The following is a 20,026-nucleotide window of genomic DNA, read 5'->3' on the forward strand; positions in this document are numbered from 1 at the left end:
ATTGCAAAGCTTTCACTATAAGAGTTTTAAAAACTCATCAAATCCTACTCTGCTATCTCATTTTCTTCATGAAGGTTGTTAGCTGCTATGGTTTCATCTAATGTACAAACCCTGTACATATGGACCTTTAAAATGCAAGAGGATTACTCCCATTTGGTTCATTGTTACCTGACCAAAAGCCTACACAATGAGCAATCTTGTAAATGTTGACTACTCCCACCAGGAATTATAACTTGCACTGCAATTCCAATATTGAAGGATGAAAGGAGGCAGAACTGCAACACACAAAAAGCTGCCAGGCAATGACCAAATACACCAAGGAGGTGGGAACAGGTCCTGTCTTGGTATTCCCAACTTTGCAGATTTAATACTGTGGTAGTTTAGTATCTTGACCTGGGCCTGACCTGAAGGTGTGTGGGTATGGAAGAATCAAATTCATATGGGGTATCTACACAGCTATCAGACATCTGCTTTCTCTGACAGGGAGATTTCACTACATTATGGCACATCAAAGTGCTCCCAGAATGGGAAAAGCTTACGGCTCTAGGTTGCTGCCTGGCAGAGGAACATGCCTCCAAGTGGGACCATGAAGCCCAGGCCACCTGCCCTGGTCCACCCCAAGGCAGGAGCACAGGACAGTGCTACGGCCCCTCTGCCTTTCAGTGGCCTGGGGTGTACCTGGCAGATCAGCTCACTGGCTCTGCTTTTATTTCCCAGTCTCAAAACACTCAATGCTGAAGACTGGTGTTAAAAAATATATATAAACTGCTACTAATGTATTTTACTTCGGAAATCTGCTACTTTTTTTACTATTGATCTGTATCTTATTCTTAGCTGCTAAATTTCTCTATGTGAAAAAATATGCTACACCTTGACTGTGGCAAGAAAGATGAGACAGTTGCCAAAGAGAAAAATACGATTTATTTATTCTGCTTTTCAACTAACTTTTGAATGCTCTAACCAATATCCAACTAACATTTGGGGGGTTTATGGATTCTTTTCAGGAGATACTGATGATGAGGACTTTTCAGTGCAAGAAAAGCACACACAGCTACACACCTGCCTGTGGTGGGAAGTCAAGTAACTAAGGAATTCAGTCACTTACTTAAGCTGCACATGTCTGAATTCAGGCCTCGGTAAAGCCTAGTTGTCAACAAAGTCTTTGGAAGGACTTTGCACACAGCCCCTGTTTAAGGTAGTGCCTCTATTATGTTATCTTACCTTATATCTAGAAAGGAATTTCACTGCTTCTGATACTCACAATGAATAAAATGTTGCATTAAAGAAACCAACTCGGCATGTGGACAGGATGAGAAGGTAGTCAGTCTTCTGTTTTGTTATTGAGCACCTGACATTGTTTTATTTTATATTACACAGTTGATATCTACATCCCACAGGTCAGCCTGTGGAAAAGAATATAAAGATAATTCTATAATAAAAGCTCTACAGTTTAGAAGACGCTGGAAAGAAAATAAACTGGGAAATAATTTGGAAGTTCTTATTTTCTTTGGAAGTACTTTGTATCTTGTGGACATCATCAAAGAGCCTCTTTAGGAGATTCAGACACAGTGACAGGTAAATTTGTAGGAGAGGGCACCTCCAGGGAAACTGGTAGTGGCAGGAGAAAAGGTGAACAGGATGCAATGGGTTTCAGTCACCACACCAGACCGCTCTGAGAGGCAGCATCTCAGCAATTTGCAGACAGAATAACTCACACACCACAACCTCTGCTGTTACCTTCACCATTCACGACATGATTAGATATACCAGACTCAATCAAGGCACCATAATCAGGCCCACAGATGCAGCAAAAGATATGTGGGCTACTAAGAAATGAGAAATTCAAGTTCTTTGCAAAAGAAACATGCTCAAGGGTTGGACTTGATGATCTCGGAGATCTCTTCCAACCCAGTTAATTCTATGATTCTATGATTCATACAGACCAAAGTGGTGAAAAAATGTGATGATATTCACTTTTTACATTAACACGTGAAACTATAGACTGAAATGCACAATTCATCCTTACTGAAGTAAGTAAAAAACTCTGATCCTCAAAACCATCTATCAGTGAGAAATTCACAAAAAGAAAATTCTAGAAATACACCACTTAGACTCATGACATTACTTAATTCTACTACAGTCATTTCCACATCAGGTGACAGCAAGAAAATGAAACTTTAAAGCAATACTGACAAGCCACAACAGTGTCTTTCATACACTAATTGAGAAGTTATCAGGACATAACATTATAATTTAGACTGGAATAAGTCTCTGTTAGTCAAATTCCTCACTGCAAAGCAGGAAGATTTGAACTTGAAGATACATCAGAAGATCCTTCATTTGAATCTTTTCAGTGTCCTGACTTCCTTCTCCCCTCAAACAGATTATTCAATCCAAGCTGCTAATCAGCAAGACTTTCTGCATCAAGATCTGTCCAGTGGCTCAGGAAATGCCTGAAGGCCTCCTCACTCAAAAGGAAGCAGTTATTGCATCTGCTGCTCACCTGTGTCAATTGTACTGGGCACAAGTGCACATCACAAATTATAGACCTGGAAGCATAAAGATGTGATCAAAAAAATTATAATGATCTTTTTTTCTACCAAACACGTAATTCCAAAACTTTGAAAGTGGATTGGTTAATCTGAAGTTCTTTTCATTTTACTCAGAGAATAATATAATATTCAGTAATTCCAGCTCAACAGTCACTTTGAACAAAGTTGCTTTAAAATTTTTTTTGCAGATGATTCATGAAGTAAAACAAATCTTTCTTTCTTTCTTCCTTGTAATAACAGCCTCATCACGAGACATCTGCTTTTTACTTATTACTTCTAATGACAGCCAGTAAAAGGATTCTGTAGGAGTGGCCTCACCTATGAGTCTACATATCTTTCATCTCTCCCAGTGTGTATATTCTCAAAGTGCCAAGCTATTCTATTTAGATTTAGTGGCAGCTGATTTGAAGAGCTTTGCAGCTACACAAAACACAAAGTGAGTTATCCTCTGTGGAGAAAGGCAGGAACATGAGAAACAGCTCCTTGCTGTGCAGCTTCCAAGTCACATATTCTCCTCCCACCAATTTACTGTCTCTAAATTAAAAGTACATCAGCCTTTTCCCTTGACTATTCCAACTGTAAAGCATTTCCAGATCCCTACTCACCTTCATCTAAAATCTAACAGCTGATGTCTTTCTAATGGTTTTCAAGGCAAGGATCAGTAATCTCCTTTGATTTTGTAACTTTAGTATATCTTTATTTTTTATAGTATTTTTGTTTCATAGCACAGACATTTCTGGGCACTGTCATGCTGCATCAACACTATCATAAAAAAATAGCTGAATCTCACATGGAAACATTTTTTTCTATCTCTGTAAAAAATAAATAGCATTTGCTTTTTACAACTTGATGCAGAAAATTTGTGTTCCTTTTCATGCAGGGCAAGGCTTCTCCATTAAGGTTCTGTTCTAAAACACAGAAGGGAGGAGAACAAAAAACAAAAGCTTAATTTTTCTTTAGACTGTACAGAGAAACTAGTCAAGTCTTGGGGATGGGAATGTGGGTGTAGAGTAAAGTAATAACATCATCCAAAAAGTAAAGTAATAACAACATCCATACTGCCTGTATGTTTAGAAAAGCTTTTTTTTTTTTTTTCATATTAAGTGTATTGGAAGTAATATATCATTGCACATGATACTCACTGTACTGGAAATAATTATACAACATTATGCATGTAGGCAGATATTATACAATGATGGTTTGTCTTGAAGTCATATTTTGGGTGATGTGCAAATAAATGTTTCTGCAATGATGCTGTCAGCTTTAGAATGGCTTAGTCTCCCCTGTTCCACAGTTTCCTGCAAAGGAAAAAGACTATGGATCACCCCACACCAACGGAACACATTAATTGGAACTGAAGAGAAAAAAAGCTTCAGCTGAAGGTAGTGAACACCTCAGCTTATTTGTCACACTGTTACACTAGAGATTACAATGTAAGAAAAGCGTTTATATCTTGATCAGTTTTACTGGTGCAAAAGGAAAATATTTTGAGTTTCTGTTATAAACAATGTATTAGCTCTATAGTTGATAAGACTAAGCACACAGGACTGGAAACAGAGCAGATATTGGCACTAAAATAACACAAAAATGAGCTGAGTTGAGAATGACGCTTGAGAAAGACACTGAAAATGTGCTGTTGAATTTCAGGTCAAAGAGTAGCATTAGTGGTCAGCTGAAGAGTGCAGACTACATAATAGCAGCCTGCATTACAATAGTAAAGCTGATCTGAGTTTCAATCTTAGTTTCAAAATTTTGTGTATGTCGCTGGAAATGTTTGCAGTCCATTATACATATCAGCACACTCAAAGCAGCTGGGATCATACCAAATACCCAGGTTTTCAAAAAACTTTCTCAGCAACACAGTGCTCTCGCTATCAGCCAAGTGAACTGGGAATATGGATCCTAAATAACCCAGACAGGTTTGCCTGGATTCATAAGACAACAATGTTAAGTTTGATCTGATATAATAAAGTTTGCTCCAAAACCAGGCTCCACTGCCCCAAGAGCAGGAATGGGGCTAACACAGCTGTTAGCTGTGCTCCTTGCTGCTACTTGTCACTGCAGGGGCTCCTCAGGTGCTTCAGCTCTGACTTAAAGCTGTGGAAAACCAGAGGCTGGGTGACAGCACAGTGGCACCATCGTGGAATCTTGATCTTTTGGTGCAACTGCTCAACATGCAACATGCAGGGCAGTGGATGAAGTCTCAGGTCTGAAATAAAATATAGCTTGGCTTTTGCAGCAGTGATACCCCTCACCAGATTCCCATTCCCAAGTATGAGACTTTTGACCTCCTGACTTTTCAAAAATAAAAAAGCTGAGGGATTTTTTCAACTAGAAGAAAAGATTTTCTTCTCCTTCAAACTAACCCAACCAGCCATCTCCAGATCTACAATAGTACCAACAACAACATTGCTTTCAATTAGATCAGCCTTTACAATTTCAGCCCAAACCATGATACTTTTTAAAAAGTCATGAGCCCTTAAGAACAGCACAGTATAAATTAAATGTTTGTCATTTTAATTTTAATGGTCACTGCTTGTTCTTGTTCTGTCAATGCTGCCCTTTCTGTAGAAACTTAGATAATTAAAAAAATATTTTTGAGTGGTTTTACTTTAATATTTGATGTCTTCCACTAATGTGTTTTAGATATATTATTCTAATGTGTTGGGAGCTTTGAGGCACCTCATATTCTGGAAGAAAGACAATTAGGCAGTTCTTGTCAGTATAGTCATTCAGTTAATGAAATATCTAATAATACAGTTCATCCATTAGTGGGCTATACCACAATTTAAACACCTTACTAATTCCCAAAGCTTTAGTTTATCCTAGCCATGCTTGTCCCTGAGGTCTATGAAGAGCTCTGCAAATACAAAATGACAGTCCAGGAGTAATGAATTTTTGCTGCTCAGCAGTGAGAGCCTTTCCCTTCACATTATTGTTCAATGCCTTTTGTCTCTTCATTTTATTAAGAGATAGCACTGATAAGCCTCCCATCTATTTTGTGTGAACACCTTGACATGCTCCTGCATCCTCTTTCCTGAGACAGTGCCATTCTGATCCACTCCAGGACAATTCCCAGGTAACAAACTCATTTTCAGCAACTTCACGAGGCGGGCCTGTGCTTGGCACCACGGGATGTGGGCTCGGCAACCCAAGAATGCAGAGGAGGAGATCTCTGGGAGATGAGGTGTTACCTCTCTGGATGTCACTCCATCCACTCCAATCATAATTTTCTTTGCGATGTGTGCTCTGATCTATACTAAATACACAGCAGCGTTCACACACTGTCCGTGCTTTCACTCAGGATCTTTATTTAGCCGCTTTCAGTGACACAACAGTCTCTTTCCATTCGGACCCCAGCCCTGCCCTGCCCTGCCCTGCCCTGTGCTGCCCGGCCGGGCCGCGCACCCCTCCCGCCGCCATGTCGCCTTGCGCACGAGGGCGACGCCTCCTTCCCCGTGCCCGGGGCGTGCGCGGAGAGAGCGGGGCAGCGGCGCTCGCCAGCGCTGCCGTTCCCCGCATTCGCCGTCCCGAGGGCTCTCCCTCCGCTGCTCCCGCGGCAGCCCCGCACTGAGGGCTCGCCGGGGCCGCCAGGCCGCGCTCAGCCCGCGCTCAGCCCGCGGGGGCGGTGCCTGCCGGCGGAAAGTGCTGAGTCACGGCCTGACGCGCGGCCGCCGTCACGTGCGGCGCCGGGGTTGGGGCGGCCGCGCCGCGGCTCGGAGCGCAGAGCGCACCCGCGGCTCGGAGCGCACCCGCTCCGCTCGCTGCCGCTCCGCTCGCCTGCCCGGCCTCCCCCGCTCCCTCCCTCGCTCCCTGCCGGCATGGGGCTGCTGTCGCAGGGCTCGCCGCTGAGCTGGGAGGAGACGCGGCGGCACGCGGAGCACGTGCGGCGGCACGGCATCCTCCAGTTTCTCCACATCTACCGCGCCCTGCGCGACCGCCACAAGGACGTGCTCAAGTGGGGCGACGAGGTGGGTGAGACCCCGGCCGGGCGCGGCCTCCGCCGCGGCCTCCGCCGCTCGCGCAGGTGGCGGTGGGTGCGGGCCGGGCCGTGCCCGCCGCGGTGCCCGGCAGGGCCCGCCCTCGGCCGCGGCGGCTCTGCGGGAGGGGACGGTGCGGGGCTGCCCGGCGGGGCTTTGTTTACCCCGCACACACACACGCTCGCCGCCTGTCGTTGCGCAGCGCGGCTGCCCCCGTGTTAGCGCTCGTTACCAGCACGGCTGCCCCACTGTTACCCGCCTTTCCGAAACGCTAACACAACTTCCAGTGTTCCCGCCTGGCAACGGTCGGCTGGCCTGGGCAGCCCCTCGGGAGGTGTGCTCCCGGGGCGGCGATGCCCGGCAGCGCTGGCTTCTTCCTCGTTATGTTCTCTGGAGCGAGGTGTGAGTGAAGCATGTGTGTGCCGAGACTCCGCGGCAGCGCCAGCTCAGCCTCTGACTCGGTTTTTAGGAGGCGAGCGAGGGAAGCAGGACCGACGATGTGCGAGTGGCTCTGCAGTGACAGCCCGCTCGCCCCGCAATGTCCCTCCTGGATCCCCGTGGAAAAGGACCTGCTGAGCCTTGTTTTACCCCAGAGTCTCCTGGGCGTCCTGTGCGTGTCAGCCTGCCTTCCGAACAAGGATCAGGATGATTACTTGGGTCATCACTTGAACTTTGTTATAGGTGCTTTGTGCTCAAGCACCGTAACTTTAGCCACAGGTCTTAAAAGTATTGCCTTGTAAACCTGTGCTGAATTGTGCCACAGCCTGACACCACTCTGCAAGGAGCAGAGTCTGCTCTATTGATCCGTAGGATTGGCCGAGGGACCCAGCTTTCCCTGGAGATAGGGAGCAGCGTCACATGTGCTGCACTACAGGCTATCCTTCATCGCAGTGTTGGTGAGGTCCAGCCTTGGTCACTTAGAGGTGTCTGTGATGTGACTGCAGGGAAGTTGGAAGAGCAGAGTAGGATGCAAACAACGTGGGGACTTGGCTATTGCATCTCTGTGTCATGCACAATTCACTTTCTGAAAGGCAAAGGCATTGTGAGAAAACTTTATCCAGGTGGTACCAGTAGCTGTTCACAGACGCTCTTTGCCAGAGGAAAATGCTGTTTGCCATGAGCACCTTGAGTGAACTTGGCTCTTAAAATCTGTACTTCTTTTAAGGAATCCCTGTCACTGTTCACATAACAGCAGGAACTGCTGCTGTGAATGAATGGGGCTTGGCTACTAAAATCTGTTCAGTGAAAGTACGTCTTGTCTACACCACAGGGTTTTGCAGCCTGAGTGGCGTGGACTCAGGAAATTTAAATATACTTCTGTCTCTCCCTGACTGACATCTCTGTGTTCCTACATGTCTTATATGACTGAAATTATGATAACAAAAAAGCCTCACAGCCTTGAGTCCAGAAATATAGGCAGTCTGCACATTGCTCTGAGACTTCGCTTGAGGGGTTTCTCATTAATCTTTAAGATAGGATACTCATTTTTCAATGGGTGTTAGATTTTAGTTGTCTTCTCTTTCTCAGAGTGAGATTTCACAAGATAGCTAAGGCTCATCCATTAGCAAGCTGGTTCAGCTTCCCTCCCAGGCTCCAGGCTTGTGTTTCTGCTGCCTGCCTTGTGTTTTCCGAGTTCAAAAAGTTAACCCAGCGGAAAACTCTTCTCCCATTCAGTTTTTAAGATGGTTTGTTTTCTCAGCAGAGCTTCAGCTCTTTCACTGCTAGATCCAACAAATTCTGCTAATGTGAGGAAAGTAGCAGGAGCACGTGGAGGAAAGGGTCATGCAGAACTGGCCTCTGCAGCACCTGCAGATGGTCCTTTGGTAACCTTAGCTGTATGGTGACACTGGACTCTGGCATCCTCTTTCTTCCTTCAGCTGGCGAACCATACTGAACAAAGTATTTATGCTCAGTAAATAAATAGTGGTGCATTATGTTTAAGGAGATTCACAGTTTTCTTCTGTCATGCCCAGCATGGCAAGAGGCAGAATTTTAAGAGCAGTATCACTAAAGCCATGGTTTTGATGAGAGATAAGAGCCATTTTTATAATGCTTGTGAACATTCAGAGAAGGTCAGGCAACCTCGTTCATTGACTACCTCTTCATTTTAGCAAATGGTAATAAACTCAGGTGTGGCAACTTACCTTTGTTCTACTGTGTTATGCAATTATATATTTTTATGTAACACAGCATTTGGGAGTGTGTTAATGGACCAGGGACTTGTAGCCAGTTTGCTCTTATTGTGCAAACACAAAATCATACCTCTGCCCATAACTTACTTGAGCTGTGCTGTAGATAGGCTAGTGCAGAAAGCAGTAAATTTGTTTTCCATTTTTCCTCTCAAATATCCAATTATTAGAAAGTGGCGCCTCATTTACATGCAGCTTAGATGAATCAACTGACTAATTGGACAGTTTTCATAAAAAGCCTTTTGTGCACTTTGACCTTCATGTATAAAGTCATAGCCTGAGGATGTTTAATTGTTTTAAAAACTGCTTGAAGATAGAAATCAAGAATGTAATGGTAGAGATAAAATTAAAAAAAAAAATTACTTTTGTGTTTAAGAGATGTTTCTGGACAGTGTTTGATGAAAATGTATTTTCTAATTTTTTTTAAGGAATGCTCATTGAGGAAAAAAGCCAGCTTTGTTAGTACATACTGAGTTTGTCTGTCAGGGCATACATGTGAATACTTCAAAGGTTGTCCCTGTCTAGGTGATGCCATTGTGTTGGCTCAGTAGTATAGAGCTAACCTTTACTTTGCTTTTGTTTTCAATAGGACTCCACTTTTCAGTGTGTGTTGTAAAACTCATAAAACTGTGGTGGTCCTTTGGGATCACAGAATATCCTGAGTTGGAAGGGACCCACAAGGATCAGCAAGACCAACTCTTAAGTGAGTGACCCATACAGGGATTAAACCCACAACCCTCGTGTTAGTAGCACCATGCTCTAACCAACTGAGCTTATCTCAAGGATGCTTGTAACCTCCTAGGGCCTCCATTCCCTGACATTCCAGGGGAATGAAACTGGGGAATCATCTTGTACTTTCTGTTTCTTGGGTGCCAGACTAAAGTGTTGAGGCTAAGTGCTAGTGGCTGGTGGCATCTGTTTTGAAGGGAGCAAGACAGCATCACAACTTGCACTGCAGGGTAGCATTCCCTAGTTCTCTCATCTTCTCCTCAGTAAAGAGCTGAAAAGGTCAAAACACTTTCTGCTGCCTCTTGAGAAGTCAGCCCTCTTACTGCTTGCAGGGTTCATAGAACCAAGAGCTGTTATCTCTTTTGAGGTAAGTTCTTTTTTACTCTGTTTTCTGCAACCATGGAGTCTTTGCAATGGTAGAAAAAAAAGCCTACAAAATATGAGTGTAACAGAATAAGACTTGCTTTAAAAAAAGCTTTCTGAAGGTTTCCTTGAGTCTGCATTTGCAGGTAAAGGTCTTTTGCCTCTTAATCATCCTTCTGCCTCATTTAAAACTGACAGTTGGCCTCCCTGTTTATGCTTGACTTCTCCTGACTGTGGGGAATACAAAACGTTGAACTATCTCATTATCCCTCATCAAACCCCACTTTAGTATCCGTGCCTTAATGCTCACAAAAGTTGGGCAACAATTAGATATGCCGAGGAGAGCCTGTCACACTAACAAGTTCGATCTCCTTGTGTTTTTGTCTTCCTCTTCCACGCAATAATGTATTCTAAACTTTGGGTTTGCAGAGTCATGATCATTAAGTTTTATTTCATTTGTTGGTTTTTTTTTCCAGAATCAAAAACCTGCAACTTTTCAGTACTGTGTGTTAGAACTCCAGTAGAGTTAGCAGATACTATGTGAAACAATTAGTTTGTGCAGCTTGGCAGATCTTAGTGGTTTAAACTAGAAGAGTTTAAAGGGTTTTAGACAGTAAGGCAAAGCCTATTCTGCTAATTCCCAGCTTTTGTCCCCAAAAGCTCTCTTCTGTGCTGTTTCGTGCCACTTGTTTGCTGATTGCATTCCTCTAAGTGATGGACATCACTTAAATTTCTCTTTGCAGCTTTATGCAGACACTGGGGTCAGACAAGTGGAATGGCTGGCCCTTGGTTGGGCTCGCTGCTGCTTTGTGCTGCGTGTGCACACAAGTATAGGAGTCTCAGCAGCTCATCCTTAACTACAGATACATGTGTGTTCATACCTGCATGTAGTACTTAGTCTTTGCAGACCATGGAAGACAAGGAGGAGCTGCTTCATCATATGAAAATTTCAAGAAAGGTGTGCTGGAGGGAGATCCCCTCAGAAGGAGGGGATGTAAGAAGCAAGCACGGGCAAAACACGACAATTTTGTTTTAAAGTATATGTGAATCAAATGGGAATCTGACTTGCTCAGCCTTGTTTAGTGAAATTGGACATAATGACCCTTTTGTTGTGTATGAGTCTTGTTCCTGTCAGTGTTTGGACCCAGCACACAATAAACATCTTCAGCTTTTAAAAGCTTGTTTTCTTAATGGAAACTTGAAGTGAAACTTGGAGGCCTTTTAATATGTTTGATAATGATGTGTATGAGGCAGCACGAAAAATGTGCCATTGCACTGCTTGCAAGTTGAAATCTTACTGAGTTAATTCTAGTTTGGTTTTGGGTTTGGTTGTTCGTTTTGTTTTCTTCCTGTTACTTCTTTCTCAGCCCTTTTTAAGCGTCCTTTGGTCTTTCTTCTTTGGTACATTTGATTTATTCCCCTCTTTATCCTTTAGTTTTTTAATTATACCTTGTAAATAAGTTAAATGAGAACTAAAAAGAACATTTGCTAATCAGCACTTCCTCATGTGAGAAGCAAAGCAGCCCTTCTCAGATGCTGCAAGAGGCCAGAGGTTTCTTACCAGAATGTCCCAAAGGTATTGCTCCTGTTTAGAAGATGCAAGACTCTTTAAAGCTTTCTCCTTTTTCCTAATGAAAGGCTGGGCTGTGAAAAGAGCTGCATTTCCTTTTGAGTGATTCTTTCTAGGTAACTAGCAGTTGCATTAATGCCTTGCTACAGTTTATAGCCTATTCTGGTTTTGTTTTTTTTCAGGGCAGTAGCAATGTGTAAGTGATGTGATGAGAGATGTTACTTTACAGTCTGCAGAACTTCAGACTGGTAAAATTATTGCTGCATCTAAAGGAAGTGGATTTGGGTTCAAATGCACACAGTTTGAGGCTCTGGTTTGTCTGTCACCCATTTAAAACCAGGCAAAAAATCTAGGGCGTTTTTTAGCAGTGGTGAATCTAGTTCACCAGCTGCATAAAATAAGTACAACTACTATCTCTAGAATACACAGTTGAAGTTTTAGTCATCTCTTTGCTAAAAGACAATAATGAGGCTTCATGAGAGACACTTGTGCACAAAAATGTTCAAAAAGAGGTAAGAAAGGACCAGAACTGATAAAGAAAGGAGTAGGTTTAGAGAGCATCACAGCGTACAGGAAAGGTGATGTTCTTTTCTCACTTTACAAGAAATTTGGCTAACCTAATAGAACAGAAAAGCAGATGTCCTTTTAAGATAGTTTTTTACTTCACAAAGTCTAGGTATCTTGTGGAACAAGATGACACATGATAGCTTTGAAACTGAGCTAGACTGTTTATTGTGGTTTCTTTAAACTCCACGTGCTACAAGATGTTTGTCCATTTATCCAAACCCTTTAGGTAGTTGCAGGGTTTATCTGTCTTTTTAATTAGGTCCTTGTTGTATATCTTATAAATAAAACAGAATCACAAAAAATAGGTGTTGCATTTTCCTGAATGGCAGTAATAGGGGGTCTTTAAAAAAAATTCAGCCAAATGGTTATACAGATTCATCATCACTGTTATGATGATCTCACGGTCTCATTTCATACAAAGTGCTGCAATATACCAGTGTGCAGAAATTGCTTTGTTTTAAGACTTTTCCTGCAAATCTTCTGTGTATAGTAAAGCTAATATAGCCTAAAGCCTTATGAACTTTTTTTTTATTTGAGTTCTTGTAATTTTAAGACAAATGCTTTTAGTCTTGCCCTCCCCCAGCAAAATTCCCCAAACAGAATGCATTTTTGAATTTCTTTCATGCAGAAATTCTTCGTGATGGCCCCTGCCAAATGTGGCATGTGTGGATGCATCTCAATGGGAGCTGTCTTAATCGATGTGCTCGATGTGGCCGCTTGGGGGGAAGCAGCACTCCAGCGATTTGGTTGTCACATGTCTGCTTGTTCATCCTTTCTCTCTCAGCTTTATTTGGCTAAATAAAGGGACAGTGGAATTATTTGTTTACAGTAAGATTTAGTGCTTCCTTAATACCTTTTGGTATGGATACTTGCTGTTTAAAATAGCAGCATTGCTGGGGCGGGGTCTGAAGATATGATGTTAGTGCATCAGCTCACACTGCGTGACAGCTGTGAGTGTATTTATGCAGTCTCTAAAATGAATGCACGAATGCATGTAAATAAAACTCTTTAAATGTTTACTTGAACAAGATAGGTGGCCTTGAAGAGTCTTCGTGTTTATTCCTTCCCTGTTACTTGGACTGACGGTCACAAAACTACTTTTTCTGACTGGCTTTAATCCTCATGTCAGGGAAAACCTAAACTAAACCCTCTAGCTCTCAAAACATGCACAATGTGTTAACACCCCCAATGGCTGATAATTTTGCTTCATCTCCCTCCTGCTCAGTTCTTCCATGGCTGGGTGGCAAGTTGTGTGTAGGTTGTAGTGCAGCACTAGTGACCTACCGAAGAGTTTTGGTGCTGGATGCACTGCGCATGGGACAGTACAGGACTTACTGTAGCTTATACTGAGATGCTCTTTGAAAAGTTAATTTTGTAATTAATGAAAACCAGTTTGGAGTTTTGGGTTGTTTGGGTTTTTTGTTTGTTTGTTTTTGTTGTGGGGTTTTTGTTTGTCTTTTTTTTTTTATTATTTTTTTTCCCCAAAACAAGCTGCAGTTTGTCATAAATAGTGACCAGCCCCCATGGTAAACATTAATTTCCTCCTTCTCAATCTCAGATTTTTAATAAGAGAAGCTCAAATTACTGACTGGTTTTATATTTCTGACAATGAAATATTCTGTTCACAGTGGACTTCCTTCTGTGGATGTCAAGTGGTGGATTGCTGTGGTTTTATCATCGGATATTTTCTATTGTAATTCCTCTTTTCCCACAGAACCTATTCTTACTGTGCAGATGCCTTATTTTAGTTAACAGTATGAGAAAGGGTGTATCAGAAGGATGAGTACAAGACTTTGTTGTTGATGTTGCATATCTGCATGTATGGTTTTTCTACTCTTGCTTTATGATATGAAAGGCAACTTAGAAGTTTGCCGCATCTTGTTTCACAGCTGAATAAATAAAAAATAAAGTTGTCTTTGCTGCAGAAATCTAAAATTAACGTTATCCCAGTCTTTTTAATAGTATTAACCTCGGGTGTTACAGTCAAAGAACACAAATTTTTCTGTAATGCACCACATCTTACTTCTTTTGAATCATGCAAATATTTATAACTTCTTCATTTTAATTTTCAGTAACCCAGCTTCCTGGTTTGTCGTGTGTGCAACACAGAGCGTTCTCTAGTCATGTTGTGTCATGTGCAGAAGAAAATCTGCAGCCCTGATGTTGGCACACAAGAGGGGAGACAGGCAAGAGTGCTTCACTGGGGCTGGCTCTGTTTACTGAGATGGGAGCCCCTGCATCCTCTTTGGTTTTTTTATCTATGGTCATCTTTATTGTGGTATAGAAGTTCTTACTTTTTTTATTATTGTCAACGTAATGGAAAACGAGTTGTGCTTTGTTTCAGGGACATTATTTCTGTGAGTTGGTTTTGTGTAGAACTGGTGATGGTGCTTTGTTCGTTGGATTGGCCACTTCAAATCTACTTGATCAAAATTTAGCATTTTGGGAATTATATTTGAATCTTGGTTCGTCTGTTTGTGGCAGATTTTTGAAATTATTTCTGTTACAGAGAACATCCTTAGTAATGTCATGAGTGTGGAAATTCCTTGCCTCATGCCGGTGTGCAGTTTTGGGGCTTGCTGGCTAGAAACAGGATAACCAGCCTCTGTGGCACTTCCAGACTTGTTTCTCTCTGAATTTACCTCCCTCGAGGCTTAGACTCACCCTTGGAAGCCAGTAAACCTTTCATTAAAGGTAAATTACCAGCTGGTTATTTCTGTGGCTCCGTGTTTTATCGCAGTAGTAGTAAGAAATTAACTGCATTAAAGAAACCATCTTGAGTATTATGCTCTACATGTATCAGAAGTATTTCTACTTACAGAACATACTTGCTTTTTCCATCTAACACTGTGGCAAAGGTTCTTTAATGAACAGTCAGGTTATTAAAAGTTTGTTCTCTAGACTGTCACTTAATGGTAATGGTATTCTAATGGTACATTAAGTGACCAAATATATGAAGGAACCAATTTTTTTTTCTCCATGTGAGTTGCATAACTAGGTAAAAGGGGTTGTTTCTTTGATGCTCTTGAGAGGAAAGTTTACCTCAATTTTTGTTTTCTACTGTACATATAAATATATGAGGCATACTGCATGCCAATACTTAGGTGTTGGTAGTGACTTTTGGTAGTAGTAAACAAAGCCATGAGACCTCATTGGATGTTTAGCGAAAAATTTCAATTTCTCTTAAAGCTGCATGCCTGAGGGAAGGTTTGTATGAAGAGACTGCTAACAATTTCTCCAAGTATGTGTGGCAATAGCTGCCAAGTGGAAGGAGAAAGAAGCTGTCATTAAGATTGCCATTGAGAAACAGCAGTAGTCCGTGAGTCCCTTGTGATGAGGTTTTTTAGAAGCACAGAATGGTTTGGGTTGGAAGGGACTGTTGAAGATGATCTACTCGAACTCCATGCTGTGGGCAAGGACATCTTCCATTATACCAAGTTGCTCAAAGCACCATCCAAACTGGCCTTGAACACTTGGGGCATCTGAGAAGGACGGTCAAGAGTGTGGTACAAGGCTAATGCAAGGTACTGTTTTTCACAGCTAAAGAGTGTGCAAACTTGCTTTGCTTTTCTCTCAAAAAAACTTCTCTTCAGGTAATTCTTCTAAACTATTTTCATCTCTTCTCTCATCTTCTCAGCACCTTACTTCTGAGCTTACTGAAGTCCAGACTCTGTGCTTTCTTATGTTCTGGTAGGCAGAACTAATTTGTGGCAAATACTTGTTAAAAGAATTTTAACATTAATTCTAGAGCAGAGGTTTTACTCTCAGCCGTTACCTGGCTTTTGTTTACTATGTACTTAGCATGATGGTGTTAAACTGAGTGTGTGAGGAGGGGTTTTGATATTGGCAAGCAGACCACTGCCAAGGCAAGTATTTGGACAGCAATACAGTACTGGTGTCCAGGTGTTAGAAAGATAAATTATTTGTCAGTAGAATTGCCTTGTTAAGGTTTAGGGCTTGACATGCTTCAACAATCTCAGATCTAGGTGGAGACGTTAGTAAATCTTGGGGAGAAGGATATACTACTGATAGTGGGCACAAAGAACACAGAATTTACAAGCCACGAGAACATTTGAAACAACTCCCAAGATAAGGAAGAAACTAACAAAGCCAACTCAGCAACTGTGCTGAGATCGGCTCCAACTGGATAAAAGGTAATTTTCAGCAGAGAGAGGTTCCCAGCACTGACTCACAACCCACCAACTCAAGAAACCCACTGACCCAAAAGAAGAGAAAGACCCAGCATGCAGACTAATTAGCATGGAAAGTGAGAGAGTCATTTAACCAATAGAAGGTAGAATACTAATTAATAAGAGAACTATGTAACTTGTAGTCAGTGAACTGTGATTTCTTCGTTTGCTAAAATGTATAAAGTTGGATGATCAGGTAGCTAGCCTTTTGTGGGTTACCACCTAGCTCCCTAGTTTGTACAAATTAAGAATAAAGCCTTAAGATGAGACAGGAGAGATTCAGATTAGACATTAGAAAAAAGCTTTTCACTTTTTTGTGGTGGTCAGTCATTGGAATAGGGTGCCCAGCAAGGTGGTGGAGTCATCATCCCATGAGGTGCTTAAGAGGCATCTGGATCTAGCAGTGCGTGTTACATTTTAGGGGTTGCAGTGATAGTGCTGAGCTGATGATTGGACTGGATGATCTTAAAGGTCTCTTCCAGCCTTGGCAATTCTATGATTAAATAGAAATACCTTGTCTTGGTGTGTAAATTGGCACTACACACTAGGCAGTGAGCCTGCATTCAGGACAACAGTGTAGCATGTGTGACAATTTTGGTTCTCCTCATTCCTTGGAATTAGTACTAAAGGGTTGTTTGACTGATAGCACCTTCATTTTTAAGAAGCGCACTTTATGCAGAAATAATATATGTGTAGGTATGGTCAAATAATTCAGGCATTCAAATACAATTTCAGACATGCCTACCCATTTCCACAGAACTTTCACTTTGGTACCAGGCCGGACCAGCACAACTGTTTGACTTTAATGAATGGAGAGTGGTTGTGGTTCTCTACAGTTGAGAGGCTTCAAGGTCTCGCTTGTGTTTACAGAGGTGAAAAAGAATTTTCAAAAGCCTGAAATTTTCTTTGTAGCAAACTCAGAGAAATAATCATACTAAGTGCAGTAACACCATTCTAGGGGCTGTTCTGCTAGCAAGCTAATGGTGCATACTGCTCCACTGATTCGGCAGTGGAGTTGAGCTGGCATTGAAGTACTTTGTAGATGCAGTACACTGCAAGCCAGTAGTTGAGAGGAAGGAAACCTGTAAAGAACAGTTTTTCTTTGTGTTGGCTCATGGGTAGTTCTGTTAGCGTATTTGCTCTAGCAAAAAAAATTATTTGCCTTTTTAATGTGTTTAACTGTGAACAATATGTTTTTTTAGGCTTGCTCTGTGTGTGTGTGTGCACGCGTATTTACAGTTTTCCCTTTGCAACTTTGCGGGCCAAGCTGTTGTTCCTTTGCCTGGTAAGGTGTTACAGCACTTCTGAGAACCAGACAGACCTGGGCTTGTCAAGAGGGATTCGTCCACTGAGGCTGCACTGAGCAAGGCTGTCTGCAAGGAGAAGCTGGGAGACCACATCTTCACACAAAATCACACACAGAATATGCTGAGTTGGAAGGGACTCACAAGAATCATCGAGTCCCACTCCTGACCCTGCACAGGACCATCCCTAAGAGTCACACCACGTGCCTGAGAGCATTGTCCAAACATTTCTTGAACTCTGTCAGGTTTGGTGCTGTGACCACTTTCCCAGGGAACCTGTTCCAGTGCCAACCACCCTCTGGGTAAAGAACCTTTTCCTAACATCCAACCTAAACTTCCCCTGACACAACTTCATTCCCTTGGGTTCTGTCTCTGGTTACCACTGAGAAGAGATCAGTAGCTGCCCCTCCTCTTCCCCTCAGGAGAAAGTTGTAACTGCAAGGAGGTTTCCCTTCAGTCTCCTCTTCTCCAGACTGAACAGACCAAGGGACCTCAGCCACTCCTCATATGGCTTCCCCTCAAGGCCCTTCACCATCCTCATTGCCCTCCGTTGGACACTCCCTAATGGCTTAATAGCCTTCTTACATTGTGGTGCCCAAAAGTGCACAAAATATTCGAGGTGAGGCTGCCCCAGTGCAGAGCAGAGCAGGACAATCCCCTCCCTCGTCTGTCTGGCAATGCTTTTCCTGTTGCCCCCCAGGACACGGTTGGCCCTCCTGGCTGCCAGGGCACTGCTGACTCATATTCAACTTGCCATTGACCAGGATCCCCAGGTCCCTTTCCATGGCACTGCTTTCCAGTATCTTGTCCTCAGCAGCCTTGCAGCAGGTGCTGGACAGAGGATAGAGATATGTAGGGTTTGCTGCAGGGTGAGAGCGCTGACTGGGAACTTGGGTCCAAAGTGGCCACCTTCCTTACCACAGCAGTATGCACTGTCCTATCTGGCTCTTAAGTCAGCCATCTGCATCAGTAGTTTGCCCTGATGTGTATTTTGCTGCTTGCTAAGGAGCCTAGTTAAAATTAGAGTGAAAAGTGAACTCTGAAGAGCTTGGCAGAATGATGAATTATGAATGTTGGGTGAAACCCCACATATTTGGTGGCCCTTGGACTCAAATCTCTGCCAGGCATGCTGATTCTCTCAGCTTGCCTGCATTTCTCTGAACTTTATTGTGGATTGAAAACATGTGAGAAGGCTGTGAATGATGAGCTGAAGTTGAATGTAAAAATGTGTGAACTCTGCATTTGTTTCTTTCTTTGTAGCTGTAGGGTAAATCTTTTGATGAACCTAAATTACATTCTTTAAGGATGCCCATTCAGTTGTCAAGATACTCTGTGGGTTACTTGAAACTGTTGGCAGCCGTCTGAAGTTTTTTTTCTTTTCTCATTAAGATTAATGGCAGATCTTCTCTGTGTTAAGACAGCTTTGAAGATTTAGTCAATGTTTCAGGAGGCAACAGTAGTAATTGTTTCTATACCTAGATGCCTAAATACAGTATATTCACTCCTGTACTTGGAACATGAAACACTTATTTCTTTGGGTTTGCCTTCTTGGCTTCAATGTTTCGTTACACTTTTGGCTTATTTTCTTTTGTGATAATTGCATTTATAGAGAAGTACAGTGTTCTCACCAGCAGCTCATTACAGCTACCTTTGGAAGGGGATTTCTAAGGAGGCTGATGGTAGTAGCATATTTTAGCATATTTATGTATTCACCATGCATGCAGTGGGCTTGATGCCCATTCATGTGTCCATCTGTGTGGCTCACGCCTGTGGGCTCGCATACCCCCTCTAGTTTAGGCCAGCTCCTACTGAGAATGATGCTTTTACAAAGCAGAGATGATGTTGAACATGTTGGAGACTGAAAGGTGTGAAAGTCCATTTTTCTTGCCAGTAATCAGAGTCAAGTGTTACTGGAGAGACTGGTGCTAGGTAATAATTAAATCAGTATTGGAATGTGTTCTGGTTGACTGTAGTCTGTAATTATCTCAAGTAGATTATTGTGGCATAGTACACACAAACCACAAAGTACACTACACAAAGAAGTGTTGTCTTGCACAGAAACTAGAAATCATTATTTTTCTTTAGGGAATTAAAATTTGATCTTAAAAAACATATAGCAGATGTGTATAATTGCTGAATGAGTCCCTCCAGAAGTTGTGTCTGATGAGATTCTGTAGAATTACAAACACTCTAGGATAATGCTTCTTGTGATTTAATTGCAAATCCCAACCGCAGATTGTGTTTTTTATCACAGTAGCAAGAAATAACTCTTCCATGGACACTGAAACAACCAAAGAAGATGAAACCTACAAATCCACTTCTAGTGTACTGGAAAACATGGCAAAAGTTCCCTGTCTTTTGGCAAGTTACTTTCCTGTACACATCAGACTTCTATACAAAAACTGAAGTTGCTGTGAGTTGCTATGCTGCAACTTTACCATCAGCATTTTGCATGAATCTGAACTCCTGGGGCTGGAGCAGTCATGTCGGTAAAGTGCAGGCAGATGTGGCTCTAGACCGTGTTGGAAAATGAAACAGAGGAGCACAGTGCAAAACCTCTGACAAGTTCTTTGAAATTGCAA

General features: G+C 42.4%; 1 protein-coding gene across 1 annotated transcript in view; it reads left to right on the plus strand.

The window, feature by feature from the left end:
* Nucleotides 1–6,331: 6,331 nt before the first annotated feature.
* GCLC (glutamate-cysteine ligase catalytic subunit) overlaps nt 6,332–20,026 on the plus strand; it is a 36,493-nt gene continuing 22,798 nt past the window's right edge. The window contains exon 1 of the mRNA XM_050315300.1: nt 6,332–6,523. Within this exon, the coding sequence (XP_050171257.1) occupies nt 6,374–6,523 (150 nt within the window). The 5' untranslated portion in view covers nt 6,332–6,373. The remainder of the gene's footprint in view (nt 6,524–20,026) is intronic.

Source organism: Myiozetetes cayanensis, unplaced genomic scaffold (assembly GCF_022539395.1).
Source record: "Myiozetetes cayanensis isolate MyiCay16 unplaced genomic scaffold, myiCay2020 scf2-11, whole genome shotgun sequence".
NCBI lineage: Eukaryota > Metazoa > Chordata > Aves > Passeriformes > Tyrannidae > Myiozetetes > Myiozetetes cayanensis.